Source organism: Lissotriton helveticus, chromosome 8 (genome assembly GCF_964261635.1).
Source record: "Lissotriton helveticus chromosome 8, aLisHel1.1, whole genome shotgun sequence".
Lineage (NCBI taxonomy): Eukaryota > Metazoa > Chordata > Amphibia > Caudata > Salamandridae > Lissotriton > Lissotriton helveticus.
In genome coordinates this window covers 39309115-39332415 of record NC_136069.1, presented here as the reverse complement: position 1 = coordinate 39332415, position 23301 = coordinate 39309115, and the positions used below count along the sequence as shown (strand labels likewise).

The window sequence follows — 23301 nt, the reverse complement described above, 5'->3', positions numbered from 1 at the left end:
GGGGCATGTTAAAATACAGAATCGGTAATTTTACCAATTCTGTAAAATACCGAATCGGTAAAATTACCGATTCTGTATTTTGACATGTAGGTAGTACTTAAATCAGTGCTACAGGGGTTTAAGAAGTCGTTATTTACCACCAACTAGAAGTTGGTGGTAAATAATGAAAACCCTTTCAAAAGCATTTTTTTTGCTTTTAAAACGGTGCCATGTTGCAGACATACATGCCCTAAGGGCATGTATGTCTGCAACATGTGCACCCATGCACAATTGAGGGGTGCAACAGGGTGTCAAAGTGACACCCTTCCACCCTTCTATGTTTCCCCCAATTACCAAATCGGTATTTACCGATTCGGTAATTTACATTCATTCCTATGGGCCTACAGACCCATAGGAATGAATGGCAATTACCGAATCGGTAAATACCGATTCGGTAATTACCGATGCATACCGATTCGGTAATTAATTCGGTAATATTACGTACATACCGATTGCCAGTTCTTAAATACCGAATCAGTATGATTCGGTATTTAAGAATCGGTAATCTGGGATTACCTAGATCGGGCCCTTAGAGCAAACAAAGTGATCAATTCTCTAGGGAACTTGATAAAGACTCAAGAAGAAAGAGTAATCCCTGTCTGTGGGATGTTGTGTATGCCAGGGGTCATCCATATCCCAGTGAGTAATCCAATTGGCCAAACCAGCAGCTGCTCTATGGGTTGATGCTCCCGGCAGCGGAACAGTCGAGCTGTCCAAAGATGTGGCTAAATTAAAATCACCTCCATTGAGGCATCGCCCCCCTGTCAGGTGAGCTACTCGCCACGACAGGGTATGAAGAAATGAGGCCTGATCATGATTTGGTGCTTAAACACTGCCCGGCATCAGGGGTCTCCTGCAAAGTCGTCGCTCTTTATCGATTGCCATTGTTTCACAAGGAACTCCCGCCTGCACCCAGAGTAGCACCCCCCCCTTGCAAAGGTTGAGTACGTAGTAGCATGAAGTGGACCATCCCATCGCCTACGGAGGCGATCAACCTCAGCCAACGTGAGGTGCATCTATTTTATTTATTTATTTATTCATGTATACAATTTGTAAAGCGCTCAAATACCCATGGGTGTCTCGGCGCTAAGGACAGCGAGCAGGAAACAGAGACTGTAGACTATTGGCTGAATAGCCATGTTTTTGTCATTTTTCTGAAGGCCAGTAGGGTCGGGCTAGCTTTGATGTGAATAGGAAGCGAATTCCATAGCTTGGCCGTGGCGACAGTAAATCGTTTGTCGCCCCATGAGGCTGTCTTTGTGCGGGGGACCCTTAGCAAATTAGCAGTGGATGACCGTAATGCCCTGTTAGGGATGTAGGCACCCAGGGCCTCTTTTAAGAACAAAGGTCCAGAGTTATGCGAGGCTTTGTATGCAATGCAAAGGGCCTTGAACTTGATGCATTTTTTTATCGAGAGCCAGTGATGGTGTCGGAGTATATGAGAGATGGATTTGTATTTGGGGGTTCCTGATAATATTCTGGCTGCTGAATTCTGGACCAGCTGTAATTTGTTGAGTACTTTACTCTGTGCATTTATGACGAGACCATTACAGTAGTCGATGGTCGACATGACTAAGGTGCTTACGAGGGTTTTTGCAGCAGTGAGTGGTAAAAAAGGTAAAAGCTTCTTTATCATTCTAAGTTTATAGAATGAGGCCACTGCATTGGCATGAGGTATGAAGGACAGCTTGTCGTCAAATATGACGCCTACGTTTCTGATCTTCAATACTGGAAGGGGAGGGGGTCCTAAAGAGGGCGGCCACCAAGAGGGGGACCAGCATGGCGAGAGTTTTCCAAAAATAATTACCTCACTTTTCTCAGAGTTAAGTTTTAGGAAATTATTGGCCATCCAAGTGCTGATGGCCAACATGCCTTTCTGGAAATTGGCTGCTACTGCCCATCCATCAATATGTACCGCAAGCACCAATTGTGTGTCATGAGCGTCAGACGTAAGACCCGTAGGACCCATCCCGTGTGCTTTGATGACTCTGGCCAGGTCCGGCACATATATATTAAATAGTGTTGGTCTCAGTGAGGATCCCTGTGGGACGCCACACGGAAGGGCGAATTGTGGAGAGTTGAAAGTGCCGAGACTCACTGATTTGGTACGATTGGTGAGGAAGGAGGACAGAAGGGCTCTGGCTGTGTGTCTTATACCAATGTTTGTGACACGGTCGATCAGGGTAACATGGTCGACCGTGTCAAATGCTGCCAAGAGGTCCAACAGAATAAGAACAGCGACTCCCCCCTGATCCAGTATCATCCTTATCTCCTCTGATGCCTTGATAAGCACTGTCTCGGTTCCATGGCCCTTGCGGAAACAGAATTGGGTTCATCCAGGAGATTGTAATCTTCGGTGTATTTGGATTATTTGGAATTCATGATCTTCGCAATTTTTTTAGCTGGGAATGGTATGCTCGCTATGGGTCTATAATTCTTAGTTTCGGCAGGGTCGAGAGTTTTTTTTTTAGTAAAGGTTTGATGATGGCTCTTTTCCAAATCTGGGGGTAGATGCCGGTCGTAAATATTGCGTTACAGATGTTAGAGAGGCTGGGAGTTATGAGGTCACCATGAGTTTTAGAATGGCAGGTAGGCAGGTGGGCAGGGGTCAGTGGCAGAGCCTGACTTGACGATAGAGACTAGATTTTTAATCTGGTCCGGTGAGACGCTATCAAATTCTAGGAGGGAAGGGGAGAGTTCAAGAATGCCATCATTCGCGAGCGGATCATCTATCTTGGATGGAGAGGCGAAGTTAGTGTCGATGTCATTGACCTTTTCAAAGAAGTAGCTGGCAAGTGAGTCACATAGAGTTTGTGAAGGGGCTGTGGTGAGGTTTGATGATTGCCCTGATAGTTTGGCTACTACCTGATATACTTCTTTGTTAGATTCTTGCGCAGATTCTATCTCTTCAGTGTAGTATTTACTTTTCTCCTGCACAATAAGCAATTTATATCTGACGAGTGCCTGTTTGTAGTGGATTTTGTCATTATTATTGTAGTCTTTTCGCCAGTGTCTTTCAAGGTTTCTACAGGGCCTCTGAAAACCAATGAGCAGAAGGGGAGTGTCGATTTTTAGAAGCTTTTTTTTAGAGGGGCCAGGGAGTTCAATGCATGGAGAAGCCATTCAGAGTAGTTTGATGAAGCCTGATCAGGGTCTGGTGTGGGGGCAGGATGTGTAGATAGCAAAGTCGATTTGAGGAGCTGCGGGTCTATGCTGTTCCAAGCCTTGAAGAAAGTATGTGTGTGTGAGGTAGGATTTGCGATAGCTTTTTTATGTTAAATAGTGCAGCACAGTGGTTGGTCCAGATCAAAGGTAGGATATTCTTCAAGGAGATTGATTATTAGAGAACAGGCCATCTAGGGTGTGACCCGCGGAGTGCGTGGGGCTAGTCACCAATTGTGTGAGGCCGACTGCCTCTAATTCTGAGAGCAGCGAGTTGGTATCGTTATCTGAGCCGTTTTCAAGGTGGAAATTAAAGTCACCTAAAATAGTGAAAGTGGATTTGCCTGCTAAAGGCTCCAGCATATTGCCCAAGGTAGGGAGAAAGACTGACCGCTGGCCTGGTGGGCGGTATAGCAGGATTACCTTGAAGGGATCGGAAGGGGTAAGCATGATGGAGAAGTTCAGGGCTTCACAGGTCAGAGAGGGAACGGTGTCCATCCTGGCTCTGTATTTGTTGCGATTGATGGGTGCGTCTTGTCTGTAGGCTAGATAACCATTGGGGGTGACAGAGCTAAGGTCAGGCCCAGATGAGGGGTCGGTCCAGGTTTCCATAATGAAGAGTGTATTGAGATTGTGGTCTTTTAGTTGATCTGATATCTCATATTTGTGCTTAGCTAGAGATCGTGCGTTTATGAGCGCTGCATGGACATTTTCCAGGTTGAAGTGCATGGGAGGATTCTGGAGAGGGGCAGAGTTGGGGTGGGCATCCAATTTAAATTTAAATGTGCAATTGGGACAGATTTGTGTACTCTTCATTAGCAAATCTATCCCGATGCGGGGGCATGCATGTGCATTGCGTACAGGGCGGTCGTTTTTCAATTGAGTACTTGAGTAGAATATTCTCTTACTGGTCAGGGCTGAAGTGAAAAGGCCAGGGGGGAGGCCCTGGTCCCGTTCCGGGCACAGACGGGCTTGTCTTTGGCGCGCCTTCGGAGCACCACCGGCGTGCCCGCTGTGCTCATCCGCTGTGCTTGCGATCGGGCATCGGTTTAAATAGCGGTGTAGCGTGAAAAGCTAGTCCGCTAACCGGGAGCTGTCTAATGTATATTATTTAGGCAGGTTACGATTTGTGACCTCCCGTGATTGGATATAAACACAGGGATGGTGATGTACAAACAGGAGTCCCCCGTCTCTGTGTGTGCATTCCCAAACTAGAATTTTTTTGTTTTATCAGCAGCGTTTTCATTAAATAAATTGGTACTAATTTACAGAAAAAAGGAAAGGGTTCCTGTTTAGGGAAACCTCGGGGCAAAGCAACCATAGCTTCATTTGACCACAGCCTGTTGTTCATATCCCCCTGAGCCTCACTCCGCCCGACACTATTCCGAAAGGGGAAGCTGTCCTTTTCAAATCTGTTGCTGCCCTCTTTGAAACCCACACCACAGTTGCAAATACTATGATTTTTCAAATTGCAGGGTTTAGATTTGAAAAAAGCTGTGTATATCTGTCTCTAAGAGTTAAAGGGAAAGTTTATGGTCTAGCTCCTATTCTAAAAGTTAATGTAAATTAATGTCACCATCCACTCACTCAGGGGAGACCTTTTTAGATTCCTTCTTAGATCTTCTTCCTGTGTCACTATTCCATACCAACTTCGTAGCACTTAGTGACTCTTACTATATGGGCAGAATCCCTGTAAAGCCAACTGGATTATAAATGTATCAATGGGATGGCTTCCTTAGAGCTCTGTAACTGTTCTGGGGTCTAAGCACGGAAAAGGCTATATACTGGATCTAATTTTTGGTCCAATTGAGACAGTGAACTACGGGGAAAAATGTGCCCCAAGTGTGATCTGATCATTACTTGGTCAGGTTTACTATCAAGTTGAAGACGTACGTCGCTCCTATACAGGTGGACCCAATACACCTATGCTGGCACGTCCCTGGGATAGGTTATCCATTTCAGACTTTGTCCATTGACTCAGTACGATAGACCGGGCTCCAACATTGGATTTCACTGCTGAGGATTATAACAGCTATGATCACCACTTGGATGATATAACCTAAGATGCTGTTTTGCCTTTAAAAAAGGCTAGTACCAAAAGTGGCAGGCCTTCGGACCATTGGTATATTTCCTCATTAAAAGAGGCCAAGTGTGCCTGTAAGGAATTGCAAAGAATCTGGCATCTGTACTATTCTTCCATTATTCACTATAATTGAATGCTAGTAGCAGCTAAAGCTGAATACTAAGTAAAAAAGATCTTAGCAGCTGAAAACTTCTCATAAATGTTTAAGTCTGATCCTTGTTTATCCCAAGGTGTGCATTATCTGCTGCTGCTGCGGGGATTCTGTGTAGGCACAGAACTGTGCGCAGGAAACCAGGACCTCAGTGACTAGTGGTGTACTCAGTATCCATAACCCCTATTCGACTAGCATCAGTGTCTCATTAGCTCTCCATCCTACAGCGAAGCTACCTATGATTAGACGACCCAGAACATACGACTCAGGTTACTCTCAGGAATGGTGGGAATCAAGAACACTCTTTCATTTTTATTCTATTTCCGGTCCACAACGTGAGTAATCAGAGACACGGAAAAGTTTAAAATGTTTATTTTAACGACGTGCTCTAAGATGCAGTATTTTGGCTAACATAAGCAGGCATATTATTAGAAATAATATGATCAGCATTGTTACAATTCCATAAAACACAAAGGGAGACATCATGTTATAATGATAGTGGAAACAGGTCATGTAGTGCCTTGTGAACCACCCTCCCCTGCTGGGAACTAAGTTTTCTAATAATAGAAGGTCTCTTTGGCTTGAATGGGGAACCCCATACTTCCAAGATCAGCAGTGGTGAATCACATCACAGGATAACCAAAGCTCTCTCACTGGAAAAGGTTTTTCTCCAAGTGCCTAAATCATGCATGCAGTGCAATATTAAAGGCACTAGAATTTCAGTTGGTTGCAGCTGTGTGCATGTTGTATCTAGAGCGTGGGTCGATTAACCTGAATAACAGCATACATTGTTATGGTGACCTTGAAGGCGTCTGCACACAGTGTACAGACTAAGGTCGCAATGTAAGTCTAGGAATGTGAAAAACAGACCGTTCTCATGCGAGAAACCCAAGCAGTCTAACTTACAAAAACAGTTACATGTAGTGTCGTGTGCAAAAGCTGCAAAGTGGCAAAAAGGCGTTTGAACGTCTAAAAAGCTTATGCTAACATAGCAATGTGTGCAAGCAGGGCCCTGTCTTCACTAAACTGCTGAACATTCAAGGGACTAGCAGTTAAGCTTTCACATTTATTTGAGAAAACATTATTACTTGTACAGTGGTACAACTTTTTTTGTGGTTGCCACCAAACGGTGGAACACTCTTCCAGTAACTCTGCTCAGGAAGCAAGATCTGTTGCATTTTAGGAAATCCTTGGAGACCTGGCTTTATCGGCAGGAGTTCTAACTCCACGTTACATTCAGATGTGCTTCTTAGTGCCAGCACCGCTGTATAGGTAGCAACGCGCATAATAAAACCTAGAACATAACAAAAAATAATTGATTGCTATTGCTCTCCTTCTGAGTGAAATCAGATAAAATCACCAATTCAAATTGATTTTGTTCATATTAAGGGCACAATCTATACATAACATCTACTAATATAAAGAAGATTCCAAAATATAGTCTAAAGTACATACTCAATTTCATTATATGCGCCAGGTGTTAATATTGTTACTATTATATCAATAAAACCCAGTATAGGTCACTGGCATGTTTGAGTACTTTTACTGCACACAACGCAATGCTAGTCACATCAATATTTCCAAGGGAACTGTGGAATACAGAATTGTTTTATTTTTCACTGTGAAAATTACTTTCTTAACATAATGAAAACCCAGAAACCACTCTCCAGATTATCATTATCAGGGCTACTAGGGTAATGGGAAGAATGGACGACTAAATTCTGTTGCAGTTTTACTGCATTGAGGAAGCAATGCTTATTGCTTTAGCAAGTCCATTCTAAAATTAATTTACAAAAAAAAATCAACTTGTCCCTACACACAAGCCTATTTACCATAATTGTTCTTTTTTTAAAAAAACGTTATTATTTGAACTTTGGTGAACAACAAAAAGTAAAAGAAACAAAAACATACACAAATAGGTCTCTTGCCATTCGGGAATTGTGTCAAACCGTCCAATGATAACAACTGGGCGATGTAGGAGAGTTACATCCAAATAAATTATAGTTACATTTGCACATTTATGCCCAGTATACAAATGCTGCTGGTCGTGGTACATGGGGTTATGTTGTGTCTATCTGTGTGAATCATGGGCCGGTCTACATACGAATATTCAATGAACACCTACACTGCTATGCAGCTTAGGACCCGGATAGTCACATCATATAGTTCATGCGGCATATATGTTCTATGATCATATCCTATTAGCCATAAAATGGCGTAGTGGGAACCAAAGGTTTCTAGGGTGAGTGCTGGAAAATAAATCTTTATGCCACTAGTTATTGGGCTTGTAGTCGTGCTAAGGTTGAGAACTTTCGGTAAGGAGACACCTCATTTCTCTCTGGCGCCTTCTTCTCTAGGCTGCAGTAGGCGCGCAGCGCTTTTAAATTGGCATTTTTACTCGTTTTTGTATGTTTGTAAAAAATGTGATTTCTCACCTGATTTTTAACAGCGCGGTAGCGCCCACATTCTTGCACCATAATTGTGCCCCCCCACCGCTTGCAGAAGCGGAGCGCTGTCACCGGCATAATTATTCAGGGCAGGAAGTTGGGCCGTCATATTGGGGCTGCTGCCTTGCAGCGCGCCACCTGACTCAGCGCTGTAGTTCTCCGTGTGGAGAACGAGGAGGCTGCACTTAAGGCGAGCTGGTGGGAGCTGCTCGACCTTTCGGTAAGCAGACACCTCATTTCGCTCTGGCGCCTTCTTCTCTAGGCTGCAGTAGGCGCGCAGCACTTTTAAATTGGCATTTTTACTCGTTTTTGTATGTTTGTAAAAAATGTGATCTCACCTGATTTTTAACAGCGCGGTAGCGCCCATATTCTTGCACCATAATTGTGCCCCCCCACCGCTTGCAGAAGCGGAGCGCTGTCACCGGCATAATTATTCAGGGCAGGAAGTTGGGCCGCCATATTGGGGCTGCTGCCTTGCAGCGCGCCACCTGACTCAGCGCTCTAGTTCTCCGTGTGGAGAATGAGGAGGCTGCACTTAAGGCGAGCTGGTGGGAGCTGCTCGACCTTTCGGTAAGGAGACACCTCATTTCGCTCTGGCGCCTTCTTCTCTAGGCTGCAGTAGGCGCGCAGCGCTTTTAATTTGGCATTTGTACTCGTTTTTGTATGTTTGTAAAAAATGTGATTTTTCACCTGATTTTTAACAGCGCGGTAGCGCCCACATTCTTGCACCATAATTGTGCCCCCCCACCGCTTGCAGAAGCGGAGCGCTGTCACCGGCATAATTATTCAGGGCAGGAAGTTGGGCCGCCATATTGGGGCTGCTGCCTTGCAGCGCGCCACCTGACTCAGCGCTCTAGTTCTCCGTGTGGAGAACGAGGAGGCTGCACTTAAAGCTCGCTTCCTCCGCGCAGCGGTGACGCGCAGCGAAGGCGCCTGACTCGCGCCTGAGTCAAGCCAGAGTCCTGCCCGTCTGCGCCCGTCAGCGTCCCGGTGGCGTTTCGGTCGGCGGGCGGGGCTCTGCTATTCCAGCATGTGCAAAGCCGGTGCACCTATTGTGCGGTACACGTTCAAGGAGCTGTGCTCTCTAAACCATCGGGAGAGCCGCTGCTGCTCTGTCTTCCCCGGTCGCCATAGGGGTAAGTCTCGTTGCCCTTGCTGTGGCTGGCGTCCTAACCGGGCGCTGTCATCTGCCCCTATTAGTAACATAACTGGCGCAGAGTATTCCTGCATGCTGCTTAACACCAGATCGGCGTGCTGTCATGCGCAAAACATTTTTGAGCTTCTCGAGACAGAGAAGCCACTATGTTTAATGCTGACCGAGACCTGGTGGGGAGAATCCTCTAACCCCGACGTGGTGATGGCAATCCCGCCTGATTATAACATCTTCAGGAAGGATAGAGCCAAGGGGAGGGGCGGAGGGGTCGCACTGGCGGTGAAGAAGGGCACGTTGTGTACCGTCCTGCCTACGGAGGACATCCGCGGCTCGGAGTCGCTTGCCTTTTCAATCATGCTAGCGCCGCACCAGTCAGTGAAGGGACTTTTGGTTTATCGACCCCCTGGTCCGCTCGGAACGTTCTTTGCAGACCTCGATTCGGTGTTGTTGGGACTGGCCCTGAGAGCAGAACATTGTATAGTAGCGGGGGATTTTAACATTCGGATGGATGATCCATCTGACCCCGCCGCTATAAAACTTTCCGAGGCCATGACTCCGCTGGGTCTCATCCCCCATTTGCAGGGCCCGACTCACGTTAAGGGGCATACTCTTGACCAGGTCTTCTCCACATCCCCTTTGGTGGTGAAAGAGACTCTCCCGGTCCTGTGGTCGGATCATTGGCTTGCCAAATTTGCAATCAGTGGCACCGCCAGGTCGTCCATCCCTGTCCCACAGCAACGGGGACGAGCGTTCAGAGCGTTCAACAGAGTGACCACTGAGATGTTGGCTCAGGCTGCCTCGGATCACCCCTGTCTTCTCTCCGGCGAGCTGGAGAGAGATTTGGAGGCCCTGCAAGCATGGCTTTCTGATAGGCTTAATGACCTGGCCCCGATGCTGTCCCCCCGCCTGACATCAAAGCGGGTTTCGGCCCCTTGGTTTACCACTGCACTGTGGGCTACGCGGCAGCAGTGTAAGGTAGCCGAAAGGGCCTGGCGGGCACACTACGATAGCACGGACAGGTCGGCCTACAAGGCTGTGGTTAAGGCCTACCACCGGGATATCCGCCTTGAAAAAAAAGCCTATCTCGCGGGGAGAATTGAAGCGGCCTCAAACTCCAGCAAGGAGATTTTTACCATTGTCAGAGAATTCATTTCCCCTCGGACCATCACATCGGAAGAGGCGCCCTCAGAATCCTGGGCGGCGGACCTTGCTTGTTTTTTTACAAGCAAGATAAAACGCATACAGGATTCTTTTCCATCGGGAGCACCCGTTAGGCCGTTTACATCCGAGGTTGGCAGGTTCCCTTCCGCCTCGCAGGGCGCCATATTGGCTGTGTTTCCATCTCTGCCAGCCCCAGCCTCCTTAGCGCTTATGGGCAATTTGAAATCTGGGTCTCCACTTGACCCCTGCCCAGCTAAGCTCTTGGGTAAGTTGGCGGAAGTGATCAATCCACTGGCGAACCCTCTTCTCAATCTTTCGTTGAGTCAGGGAGTGGTCCCGCCAGTGTGGAAGCAGGCAATGGTTATCCCGCTGCTTAAAAAACCGGGTCTTGACCCGAAGGTCCCAGCCAATTATAGGCCGATTTCGTTGTTGCCGGCTCTCGTAAAAATCTTGGAGAAGCACGTTCAGTCGGTGCTCTCCAATTTTTTGGAGACCCATGAGATCTTACATGACTCCCAGTCTGGCTTCCTTTTCAAATCGTAGCACCGAGACCGCGCTCCTTGAGGTTTCTGAAACCATCAAAGGGGTGCTGGATACCGGGGGCAAAGTCATGTTGGTGTTGTTGGACTTGTCGGCGGTTTCGACACCGTCCCCCATGATGGCCTTCTCACAAGACTCTATGAGATTGGTCTTCGGGGGACGGTGCTCAGCTGGTTTTCGTCCTTTCTAGCTGGCCGCCGGCAAACGGTCTGGACATCGCCTGACACCGCCGTGATGCCGCCTTTGGGAGTCGGGGTCCCTCAGGGCTCTATTTTGAGCCCGACCCTCTTCAACATCTTTCTGACCACTTTGGCGGTGGTGGCGGAGTCATTCGGTGCCCGGATCGTGTCGTATGCCGACGACACCCAGCTCCTCTTTTCTTGCGAGAGAGGGGCAGACTTTGACGGGGAGAGTATCCGGAATTGCCTTGGGGCGGTGTTCACATGGTTCCAACTGAACAGCCTCAAGTGCAATTCCGATAAGTCCGAGGTACTCTTCTTCGGGTGCGATACGGAGCCTTGCTGGCAGGCCTGGTGGCCCATCGATATGTTCCCTCCGTCCTGTTCTTCCCCTATGGCTAAGAACTTGGGGGTTAAGATGGACAAGGGGCTGACGATGAAAGCCCAGATCCTTGGGGTGACCGGCACCTGTTTCGGTCTATTAAAAATGCTGCGGAGGTTTTTGCCTCTTTTGTCGGAGGAGCACAGGAGGCTGACGGTGCAGGCCCTGATAGGCTCCAGGTTGGATTATGCCAACATTCTTTACCTGGGCCTACCAGAGTACCTGCTGCAGCGGCTTCAAGTTGCGCAGAATGCGGCGGCCAGGGCCATTTATGGTCTAAGCAGACGTGCCAGCGTCTCGGGGCTTTTGCTGACGCACTGGCTACCCATTCGCAAACGGATTGCCTTTAAGGCTATGACTTTGGCCTACAAGGCACTCCACACTGTGGGAGCAAAGCATCTCCAAAAGAGAGTGGCCTTTTACCATCCGGCTCGCTCTCTGAGGTCAGAATCTCTACTCCTGGCGGCTGTCCCTCGAGTTAAGAGAGTCCGTCTGGGCGGTCGCTCCTTCAGCCTGCTGGCCCCTCAGATGTGGAACTCGCTTCCACTCCCACTTCGGGGGGCTACTACTCTTCTTGACTTTAGGAGAGGTCTTAAAACTTGGTTGTTTACCCAGTAGTCTTCCCAGCTGTCCCTTTTTATCTGTTTGGTGTGTGTGGTACTCTTTTTACTGTGTTATGTTATTCTGAATTAGTTCTCCTTACCCAAAGCGCCGGGACACTCTTTTTGAGTAACCGTTGCGCTATACAAAAGAATAAATAACATAACATAACATAACATAACTTAAGCACAGGTTTTGATAAAGCTTTAAAATATTCCAGAAGCGCCAACACAGGCTCCAGTGCCAACTTCAACTCTATCATGATGGATACATCTTAAAAGATTTTCCTTCAGTATTGGAATATATTCAGACAGTACCATGCCAGGTCACAAGAAGCCTGCCTCAGGGTGACCGCATCGCTCACAAGTTGCCTCCGCCCACAGTTACAGATGCCCTGGCTGGGTTAAAGCACGCCATGCGCAATAATTTATCCTGGATTGCTCAGTGGTGACCATTCACTGACATTTTTTGTGGTTGATGACAATAGCCCTAAAGAAACATAAGAGGGACCCTGAGAAACTAGTTCGAGGGGAACATCCAAACCAGGGTAAATGCAAAAGAAGAACATGAATGGATACCCCCACTGAGTTAAATGAAATGGGCAGTAGCTCCAAATATGCATGTAATCACCCACAGAACAGCTCAATTCACCATTTGTTTATCTTCATTACTTTTTTTAGGTAGATTTTTTTTATACCTGAATATGTTAAATATATCAAAATGAAAACATAATAAATAACAGTCAATTATGCAAAAAACAATAATCACAAGACAGGAGAAAGCCCAAAGGAGAATTACAATTTAACCACACTATACAGAAGACCAACTAACCAACTAACTAACAAATAGACCAGGCACAAATGACATTAGTGCATCAATATAAAACTAGGCACCAACATAGCACAATGAAAACAATGAAATACATGGACAGTACACACATCACAAATAAGACAGCGAGGGTGAAAAGCGCCGATCCGTGTTTCCGAAATGCCACTGCTTCAAGTTGCCTTCATCAGGGCGCAGACTTAATAGTTTTAATTTTTAGTGGCCAGAAGGCAGTCTTCAATCAAAACAATACACAATTAGTGTAGGCACAGTGTATGGCAATATAGGGTCTGGAACCTTAAGTCCCTATCTTGGAATGGGCCATCACCGTGGTGAGCACCCGAGGAGCGCTCGTAAAGCCAAAAGGAAGCACAGCTACATTGTAATGCTCATGCACCACAGGTAGCACCTGGACAGGTAGGATGGGAATGTGGCAGTAGGCATCCTGCAAGCCCAGAATTACCATCCAGTCTCCATGGTTTAGGGCAGACGGAACCTAAGCTAATGTCTGCATTCTGAATTTCTCCTTCTCAGGAATAAATTGAGAGGGCACAAGTCCACAATAGAGTGGAGGTTTCTGTCCTTTTTGGGCATCAAAAAGTATCAGAAATAGAAATCACGACCTACTTCTGGTGCCAGCACCCTCTCGATAGCTCTTTTGCCCAAAAGAGTCAGAACTTCTTGAAGGAGCCAGTACAGGTCGCCCTCCATCAGCCGGTCCAAAGATGGTGACACTGGTTGCTGGGTTTGTACGTAGGAGATAGAGTAACCCAGCTGAACAATCTGAAGTACCCACTCGTTCGACGTTATAGACTGCCAGCGGGGCATGTGAGGTTGGTTCCTGCCACCAGCTGGGTGCCCATGATAGTTTGAGGGCAAACTAAAGTAGTTTGGAGGGTGCTGTTGCTGAGGGGTCAGAGGGGTGGCAGACTGGGTGGACCTCAAGCTGTATGTCCGTGGAGACCACAGAAGGACTGGGGCACCACTTGGCCTTGGTGACTGGGCGGGAATGGAGGCGGCTGGTAACCCCTACCACAGCCACAAATGGGGTGAAAGGCAGAATAGGGTTGGCATGGGGCATGGAGAGGCCCAAGGACCCTGCAGTGGCCCAGCTGGCCTTAATAAGCTCCAGTGCTAAATCTGCCTTGTTGCCGAAGATGCGGGCACCATCGAAGGGCATGTCTGTAAGGGATACCTGTATGTCCACCGAAAAGCCAGTAGACCTCAGCTAGGGGTGGTATCTGAGTGCCACTGATAACACAATCACTCTGGCTAGCGAGTCAGTCATATACAGTTCACCGCAAAATGGTGAACGCTGCTTCATTTCTGCCATTGGCAATAGCCTGTGTGGGCTGGGCCTCAACCCAGGGGAACACAATCGCAACTGAATCATAAACCATGTGGTTATAGAAGCCCAAAAGGCACTTCGTGTTCACTGACCACAGATAGGGATGGCTGTGATGCCCCCAAGATTGGTGCAAGAAGAGTGCCTGCACTGTTGTTTGCAAACAACATTCTCCTAATATCTAAATCACAGCAGGGTCTTCAATAACTCTTGAATGATTTTATAAGGTTCTGTGATGACAGGGGCCTGATTTTAAATGAGGCAAAAACAAAGTACATAAACCAAACTTCCAGATCTGTGTGGGAGGGCAGTGTTAAGCTGGAGCAAGTAGACGTCTTTGACTACTTGGGCATTCGCCGGACTCCTTCGATTGATTGGGGCGCACAGATGGAAAAAGCAAAGCTACAATTAACTTATCAATGTGCCCATATTAGTAAAATACACAGGAAGTCGGTGTCCCGTAAAATTGCCCCAGCACTTGAAATTTAGAACACCAAGGTTTTGGAAGGTGTACTTTAAGGTGCTGAGCTATGGGGCATGGGCATCCAATCCTCCCTAACAACTGTGGAGAATCGAGTCCCCGGTGAAACCTTTGCACTTGGACCTTGCCCACAGGCAGCTGAAATATAAATTGAATTGTAAGTTGCTAATGTTCTGGTATAGGCTATGGTCAGTCGAAGAGTTGGAAACCTGTTGTGAGTCTTTGAAGGACCTCCTGAAGTTCCCAAACGTAACGTTGATTAGGTGGTTCATCTCCCTTAAAGAATTGCTAGGGAAGTTGGGGATGGAGATGTTTTGGACTGATCCTGAATGTAAGGTGCAAATCTCGAGGGTAAAGTTGCAGGAACTGTTTTCGTAAAAATTATGGCATTGGACTTGTCAGAACCAACGACTAAGTTGACCAAAGACTTTTTACTTTTTAAAATGAGCCCATTGTTCGAGCCAACTATTGATGAAATCTTTCCAATAATGGCTTGTTTACTCTTTTTACAGTTCCGTTATAAAACTACCCACTAGATTATTTTGCCTCAAGTGGTGCTCCAATGCTCCTTTCGATGATTTGTGCCTTGCATGCAAAACCTGTCCACCATCAATTGTCAATTTACTTTTCTTCTGTCCTCAATATTTAACGCTGTGAAAAAATTGATTTTCCCCTGCGTAGACTTATTGATCTGGGTAATTATCTTGAGGTAATCAGAATATTGTGCGTGCACGGATACCCGTAGATCATTGGTCTTTGGCCTCTCAAGAGTTTGGTTTGCACTTTGGATCAGGGAAATTACTTGTATGAAGCACCATATTCCCCCATGAATTGCTGTACTTTGCACTTTCCACATTTATGAAATGAAATTGTTATTTTAAAGTATTCATTCTCGTCTGTTTTACATCTTTGTTTTTATACCTGGGCTATGTACTCTTTTGGATCTAGGTGATTGTAATAAAAGTTTTGATGATGATGATGATAACACAATCACTCTGCCTAGCGAGTCAGTCGTATGCAGTTCACAGCAAAATAGTGAACTTTGCTTCATTTCTGCCATTGGCAATAGCCTGTGTGGGCTGGGCCTCGTTCCAAGCCAAGGGGAACACAATTGCAACTGAATCCCAAACCATGTGGTTATATAAGCCCACAAGGCACTCCGTGTTCACTGACCACAGTGCAAGGCTGGTGGAAGAGACCATCCTCTTGGATTCCCTATCTGGAGGTTTGGTAGGGAACGTACCAGGGTTGATCTTGGTTATGGAGGACTGGACAACCCAACTTTCTGGGGTTGGGTGCGATGTGGGGAAAGCTGGGTCTCTAGGAGTGGGGCGATGAGGGGCAACTGTCCTATGCACAGTCACCTCTGTGCAGGGTTTGGCTTAGGCTCCGAGCAGGACATCAGTGAAGTTACCCGACGACTGAGAGCGATGATAGTATAACTTTTGTACCTAGTGCATAGAGAGGCCTAGTACATGATGTTCAAGGCATCATGATAATGTTGTGTAAAACAAGTAGCTTCGGTGAAACTAGTCCAACATTGTCCTGCATGTTTGTGTGCAAAAGTTCACTGCTGAAATGTTATTTTCTAGGACATTGTACTTAATAAGCTGCCTCGCTACATGGGCCTAACCCTGGAAGATAACACAGCTAGAAGTCTATCAGAAAAGTCTCTTTACATTCCATGAGAGGAGCTTTATATGAGTCGTAAGCAACTGTTTCCTACACTGCACAATCTCTGGCGTGTGAGTATGGGTACCATGTACGAGTGTTGTAATACCATGTTGATCATGTGGCATGCTTCACAATCTGCTAAGTTAATACAACTATGCCCAAAGCATCGCTCCCCTACCCACACTACCTCCAATTGGTCAGCAAACTCTCAATCACCCAAGAAAGCCATATGAAAGAACAACAAGCCGTATTAAATGCATTATGTTTTGCCTAGGTGATTATAATAAGCTGTTTTTCTTGCAAGTTATAGCTTGCTGAGTATTTGTACAATATAAGTTAGAAAAAGACTTCTAAAGTGTTAAGACTTGTTTTAGTACAAGAAGGCAATATATTGTTCTGTTACTAGCGGTATCATAAATTGGAGAGATTAAGTAAATGGTGGAGGACAAAGATAAAAATAGCCATGTACCTGATAAGTAGGCTTGAAAGTGGTGAAGCAATGGGGAGCGTAGGTAAAGGGTGGATAAAAAAACATAAAAGTAAAGAGTAAGCGCTGTTATTGTACATCCAAAAATACAAGATTCCGAAAACTAGATGAAAGGTTTTGTTTGGTGATTGTCCATTGTTAAGATAAACAAATGACATTTAACTTTACATTTTTCAAAGGAGCATTTGAGCAGTTGGTCAATGTGTGAAAGAAACAAGCTGAAACTGATATTATTTTATTGAGATGTTTTATTGATATGAGCCACTTTTTTTTATTTATTACAGATTTCTCTTATAAAGTTTTTTTTATTTTGCACTGCACAATTTTTTACTATTGCAAAAAAACTTAACACATGAACATAAACTTGCATTGGCATTGTGATACTTATGGTTTATAATATTTCTTTATTTAAATGGTACACTGTGACATTTTCAATTGTCGTGCCATTTATTTTCAAGGCATTTGTAATAATAACCCTAATGCTGTTAGATAACTGCACTTTGCCTGTTTTAAGAATGTGCGGCTGGTGTGCTTTATAATATATAAGTATGATGGATTAAACCCAGATACTTGTGACTGGGGTGAATGTTTGCATTATTCAGCATTCCGTCCATCAATTGTTTCTTTTGCTTATAATATATAACAACGAAAAAACAGGAGACTGTTTACATAACTTGACAACTCAAACCTTTTCTAGCAATTATTAAGCTAAAATACCATGCATAAAGTGAGCTAAATTGGACAAAGTGTTTCCCTGTTTTACGTACGTGCAATTGATGTTCTTTATATTACATAACAATGACAATACAGGAGGCTGTTTAAATTACTTTGAAGAACTCAAACCCGTTTTTAGCAACTATTAAGCTTAAATACCTAGCGTTGAAAGTATGCAAATATTATGAATGCTATTTACATCCACGGAAAAATAAATGGCAAAATTCTTATTATTAGGAAATAACTCCTGCTTATGTTTACAGAGTATCGCTAAATTACCACGTTGCTTACTGATATGGCCAATGGATAATCCAGCAAACAATATAACATGTTTTTAGTGCTAGGAAAGTACAATCTGAACAGTAAAGGCATGTCCGGAAAAAAGCCAGTCTTACCACTTACTTGCTTACTAAGCTAAACGCTTGGTGTAAAAAAAGTAGAGCACCAACACCAAAGAAGAAAAAACTTTTTTCTTTATTATTCCAAAATAATAGATCTCTTCTGAAAATAGAACAGCAGCACAAATCCCATACAGTTACCAAACACACTTGGTAACAAAGACAAGCTTTGACGCAATGTGAAAACAATGCCCAGCAGCTGAAATTTTCAAATTCACTGGTCTAGAAACTACAAAGCCTCCCTTCCCGGCCAGTCGACGGAACAGGCTGCAATCACAAAACTCAAGGAGTTCTTTTAGAACAGACACATGATTGTGTTTACAAGACTCTAGGTAGTTGGCTGGAGCTGTAATTTTAAATAGAAACTGTCCCAATGGACAAAGGAGGTTAAAACATCTCCAGAAACAGCAAACGACATACTGTTTAGGTATGAAGTTGTTTGATTTTTTTAGCTTGTTAGCTGTAGGATGGAGGTGAATTTTAACTCTGTCCGCATGTGCTTAGTGCAGAGTGGCCATCTGTGACAGCAGCTCTCTGGCACCCCCCACTGCACAAATGTAACCCCAAGTGCTTTGGTTAAAGTTAAATAACTTGGCCAATAACTAATCCACAGCATGACAAATCATACAATGCAAAGCTGCTGAATATAGTTTGCTACTTATTACCTTTGCTGATGGATGACTAACTTAAGATTTCCCTACTCGAAATATATTTCCCCTTCCAACATACACAACATATAACATTCTATGCATTAACATAAATACTATTTTATTTATTTACATGAAAAGGACGTTTTAACATTTAGCATTAGTTTTAAAAGCCATATTTCCGAAAAAAATCACTGTGAAATATTTGCTGTATAGCATAGCCATCTGAAGCAAATAAATACAATGACACAAACAGTAAGTATTTGTATATTATATTGGGCCTTCCACAGAGTCACCTTCCACGCAAAGTCGAGCTCTCCAGTGTGGCAGAGTTAGCAAGATCTCAATACTGGACCCTCATTTGGTGCATACAAATCAATGTCAACTGACAGTACACTGTATAAAGTCAGCACGGAAGTACATGGGGTGCATGACGCTCACTTCCATATTTAGTTTTGCGTTTTTAAAGAAAGGAGAGTGCTTAGGAAGTGGTATAAATTATCTACATCTTTCCGTAGCACATTCTGCTTTTTTGGAAAGAAGTTTCATTTAATTCCTCATTCCCATGAGGGTTTGTTACAGTCCAATCTGTTGAACCTAGGAAGCACACACTGCTTCTCCTGGAGTTTATTAGAAACAAAAGAAATGCATTTATGTCCCCAAGAGCATTCGTGTGCCCGAGTGTGCACTACAGTCAGAGTGCTATGAAAGTTAAAATTGCTGTTTAATAAGACAAAATGTATTATCATAAAATCCTTTTAACAGTATTGCCCAATAAAGCTCAAAGACAACAATATCTATACTAAGGTGTAATCTGTGCACAAGAGAAAAATGTTCTAATGTATATTGTTGTTTACAGATATGACAAGATTACTAACAGTTAAATATTTTTTTAACTTAAAAAATGCATTCAGAATTATTTTTTTCTATTAACTATAAGTAGTGGGACACTGTGAAGATGGTCAGATGAGTCAATGTTATGTGGATGCTGCTTGAAAGGTCTGGATTTCATTTATTTGTGCATTGTAAGTATTATAATAATGTTCCATTTTCAATAAAAACTGACAGGCTTTATGAAATGATTGATAAAAGAAAGTCTAAGACTTGAAAAGTTCTTGCCAAATGGTGACATCCGATCACCCTACACATCATAATTCTTAAAAAAAGAAAATCGATATACATAAAAAAGATTGTTATGTCCTATCCTCAACACATTGTACTCTTCTATTTACAATCATACAGAATTCCCAGATCCGAGCAATGAAATTACATCATACTTTAATAGAAGACAAACACATAGCAGGTTATCCTGTAATATGATCTTATACTGACCCCATGGGGTTCTGGAGGCATTTCATGGGTCTCTATGAAATATGGGTTTCATTAGCAAGTGGACAGCCTCAAACCAGCCTGCCTGCAGCGCTTTACTATTGCATTTTGTTGATTTAATATTCCAATCATGAAAACTCACAGCTGGCTGTTCTTATTTTAATTAAAGAATCAGGAGAACAGCATGAACAATCTCACCCTTAACCAGACTTCACTTACAGTTATTAGTGAACATTACCATTTGAAAAACAATACATTTTTTAACCCATCTGCCACGAAATAATCATGTAAAATCAAAAATACAAACTGGCTAACTTTGATGACATGACCCTACATTGCCATCTAAGGGATCTGGTGATATTTACAAACAACATCACCTTTAGCCTTGTGGTTTATGATATGATCAGAACACCATGATGGAAATGCAGGACCATACTACATGGTTACCTATTATCCTACAAAAAAAACAAAGGTTATACATTACAATATACTTGGAATGTAATGTTTACATAATTCATTAAGGCCTCCACCATCCCCATGTACATGAATGGAATAGAAAAAATGTGTCCCATGGTCAACAATGTCTAAGGTTACCAATACATTGAGTAACAAGATCAAAGAGCCATCTCTCCTTACAGCATCTTACACCTTCCACAGTAGGACGGTAGTTTCAACATATTGAGTTTTTCCAAAGCTAGAAAGCACAATAATGAACCTCACCTGACATCGGAAAGGTCTAGACATAGTTTCTTCAAAAACCTTATAACTCTGAATCCTGGAAAGTAAATGAAACCCTCCCACATTTACTGTAGCCAAAATTCTGTTCTTAGATGTGTTGCTGACAGCAACTTATAATTAATTGAAAGACTGAAACACACCCTATCCGATGCTTCTGTACGAGATTTGTGTGTAAACTTGCCGATGCATATATAGATGGAAAAAACATGGAAGCTCTTCCCACACCCATTACAACAGGATGTTATTTACACTTTGTGTGTTCACTAATTGACTACTAGACATAATAATTCATGAAAGTTCTTCCCTCACTAACTACACCTGGGGGTTTACAGGAGGTGTCTTACATTTTATGAATAACGGAAACATCCTACATATTTTATGTTGTTTTTCCTATGTGTGATTGCTCGGGTCATTTTAGGTATGTTGAGCTAGCAAAGCCCATTCCACCTCCAATGCATTTGAATGGGTATTCTTCTGAATGCCTTCACAGATAGAGGGTTAGGACTTATGCTTGAGTAACGCTCTTTCCACATCCACCGCATGTGTGTTTTTTCCATTTCTATGTTAGCTACTGACTATTAAGATGTATGGATTTACTAAAGTTCTTTCAACATTCATTGAATTTCTATGCTTTTTCTTCTGTATGCCATCACAGATGGATGGTTAGGTCAGATGCTTGTGTAAATCTCTTTCCACATTCTCTGCTTTTGTATGTTTATTTCCCCTGCATGTTAGATGGTGTCTCTTTGGTTACATGGATTTACCAAATTCGTTCCGCATTCACTGCAAGTGCATGGTTTCTCTGCTGCATGCCATTGCAGATGGATGGTTAGGATTGACCCTCAAGTGAAGACATTTCCAGATTCACTCCATGTGCATGGGTTTTCCTGTGTGCTTGCATTGATGGATATAGTTGATAAACGTGTAAAGCTCATTCCACATTCCCTTCATGTGTATGGTTTTTCCATTGTGTGTGTTAACTGGTGGCTCTTTAGATTTGAGGATCTACTAACACTCTTTCCACATTCACTGAATCTGTTTTTTCCTCTGTGTGTGTTAGCCGGTGTCTCTTTAGAGTTGCAGATATATGAAAGCTCTTTCCACATTCATTGCATGTGCATGGTTTTTCACCTATGTGTGTTCGCTTGTGGATCTTTAAAGTTGATGCTTCAGTAAAGCTCTTTCCACATTCGCTGCAAGTGTAAGGTGTTTCTCCTGTGTGTATTCGCTTGTGGATCTTTAAAACTGATGCATCAGTAAAGCTCTTTCTACATTCACAGCATATCTATGGTTTTTCTCCTGTATGCCGTCGCAGATGGGCTGATAGGTGTGTTGCCTGAGTGAATCCCTTTCCACATTCACTGCATATGTATGGTTTTTCACCTGTGTGTGTTAGCTGCTGTCTCTTTAGATGTGTAGATGTACTAAAGCTCTTTCCACATTCACTGCAAGTGTAAGGTTTTTCCCCTGTGTGCATTTGCTGATGTCTCCTTACATTTGATGCTTTAGTAAACCTTTTTCCACATTCATTGCATCTGTATGGTTTTTCCATTGTGTGTGTCAGATGGTGACTCTTTAGAGTTGCAGATATACGAAAGCTCTTTGCACATTCATTGCATGTGTAAGGTTTTTCTCCTGTGTGTCTTCGCTTGTGGATCTTTAAAACTGATGCATCAGTAAAGCTCTTTCCACATTCACTGCATGTGTATGGTTTTTCACCTGTGTGTGTTAGCTGGTGTCTCTTTAGATGTGTATATGTACTAAAGCTCTTTCAACATTCACTGCAAGTGTAATGTTTTTCCCCTGTGTGCATTTGCTGATGTCTCCTTACATTTGATGCTTTAGTAAACCTTTTTCCACATTCACTGCATCTGTATGGTTTTTCCATTGTGTGTGTCAGATGGTGACTCTTTAGAGTTGCATATATACGAAAGCTCTTTGCACATTCATTGCATGTGTAAGGTTTTTCTCCTGTGTGTGTTTGCTTGTGGATCTTTAAAGCTGATGCTTCTGTAAAGCTCTTTTCACATTCACTGCATGTGTATGGTTTTTCTCCTGTATGCCATCGCAGATGGACTGATAGGTTTGTTGCCTGAGTGAATCCCTTTCCACATTCACTGCATCTGTATGTTTTTTCCCCTGTGTGTGTTAGCCGGTGTCTCTTTAGAAATGCAGATATACGAAAGCTCTTTCCACATTCACTGCAAGTGTATGGTTTTTCTCCTGTATGCTGACGCAGATGGATTGTTAGTTCTGAGGCATTAGTAAAGCTCTTTCCACATTCACTGCATGTGTGTGGTTTTTCTCCTGTGTGTCTTCGCTTGTGGATCTTTAAAGCTGATGCTTCAGTAAAGCTCTTTCCACATTCACTGCATGTGTATGGCTTTTCCCCTGTATGTGTTCGCTTGTGGATCTTTAAAGCTGATGCTTCAGTAAAGCTCTTTTCACATTCACTGCATGTGTATGGTTTTTCCCCTGTGTGCATTCGCTGGTGGCTCCTTACATGTGATTGTTGAGTAAATCTCTTTCCACATTCACTGCACCTATATGGTTTTTCCCCTGTGTGTGTTAGCCAGTGTCTCTTTAGAGTTGCAGATAAACGAAAGCTCTTTCCACACTCATTGCATGTGTATGGTTTTTCTCCTGTATGTAGCCGCAGATGGATTGTTAGGTTTGATGCGCGAGTAAAGCTCTTTCCACATTCACTGCATGTGTATGATTTTTCCTCTGTGTGTGTTTGCTGATGGATCTTTAGGTTCGCTGTGA

The 23301-nt window shown here is 43.8% G+C and overlaps 1 protein-coding gene across 1 annotated transcript in view; it reads right to left on the bottom strand.

The window, feature by feature from the left end:
- Positions 1-23301, bottom strand: part of LOC144773695 (uncharacterized) — a 177775-nt gene that overhangs the window by 95295 nt on the left and 59179 nt on the right. Inside the window, 1 exon segment of the mRNA XM_078658843.1 lies at positions 21530-23284. Coding sequence (XP_078514969.1) covers positions 21530-23284 — 1755 coding nt within the window.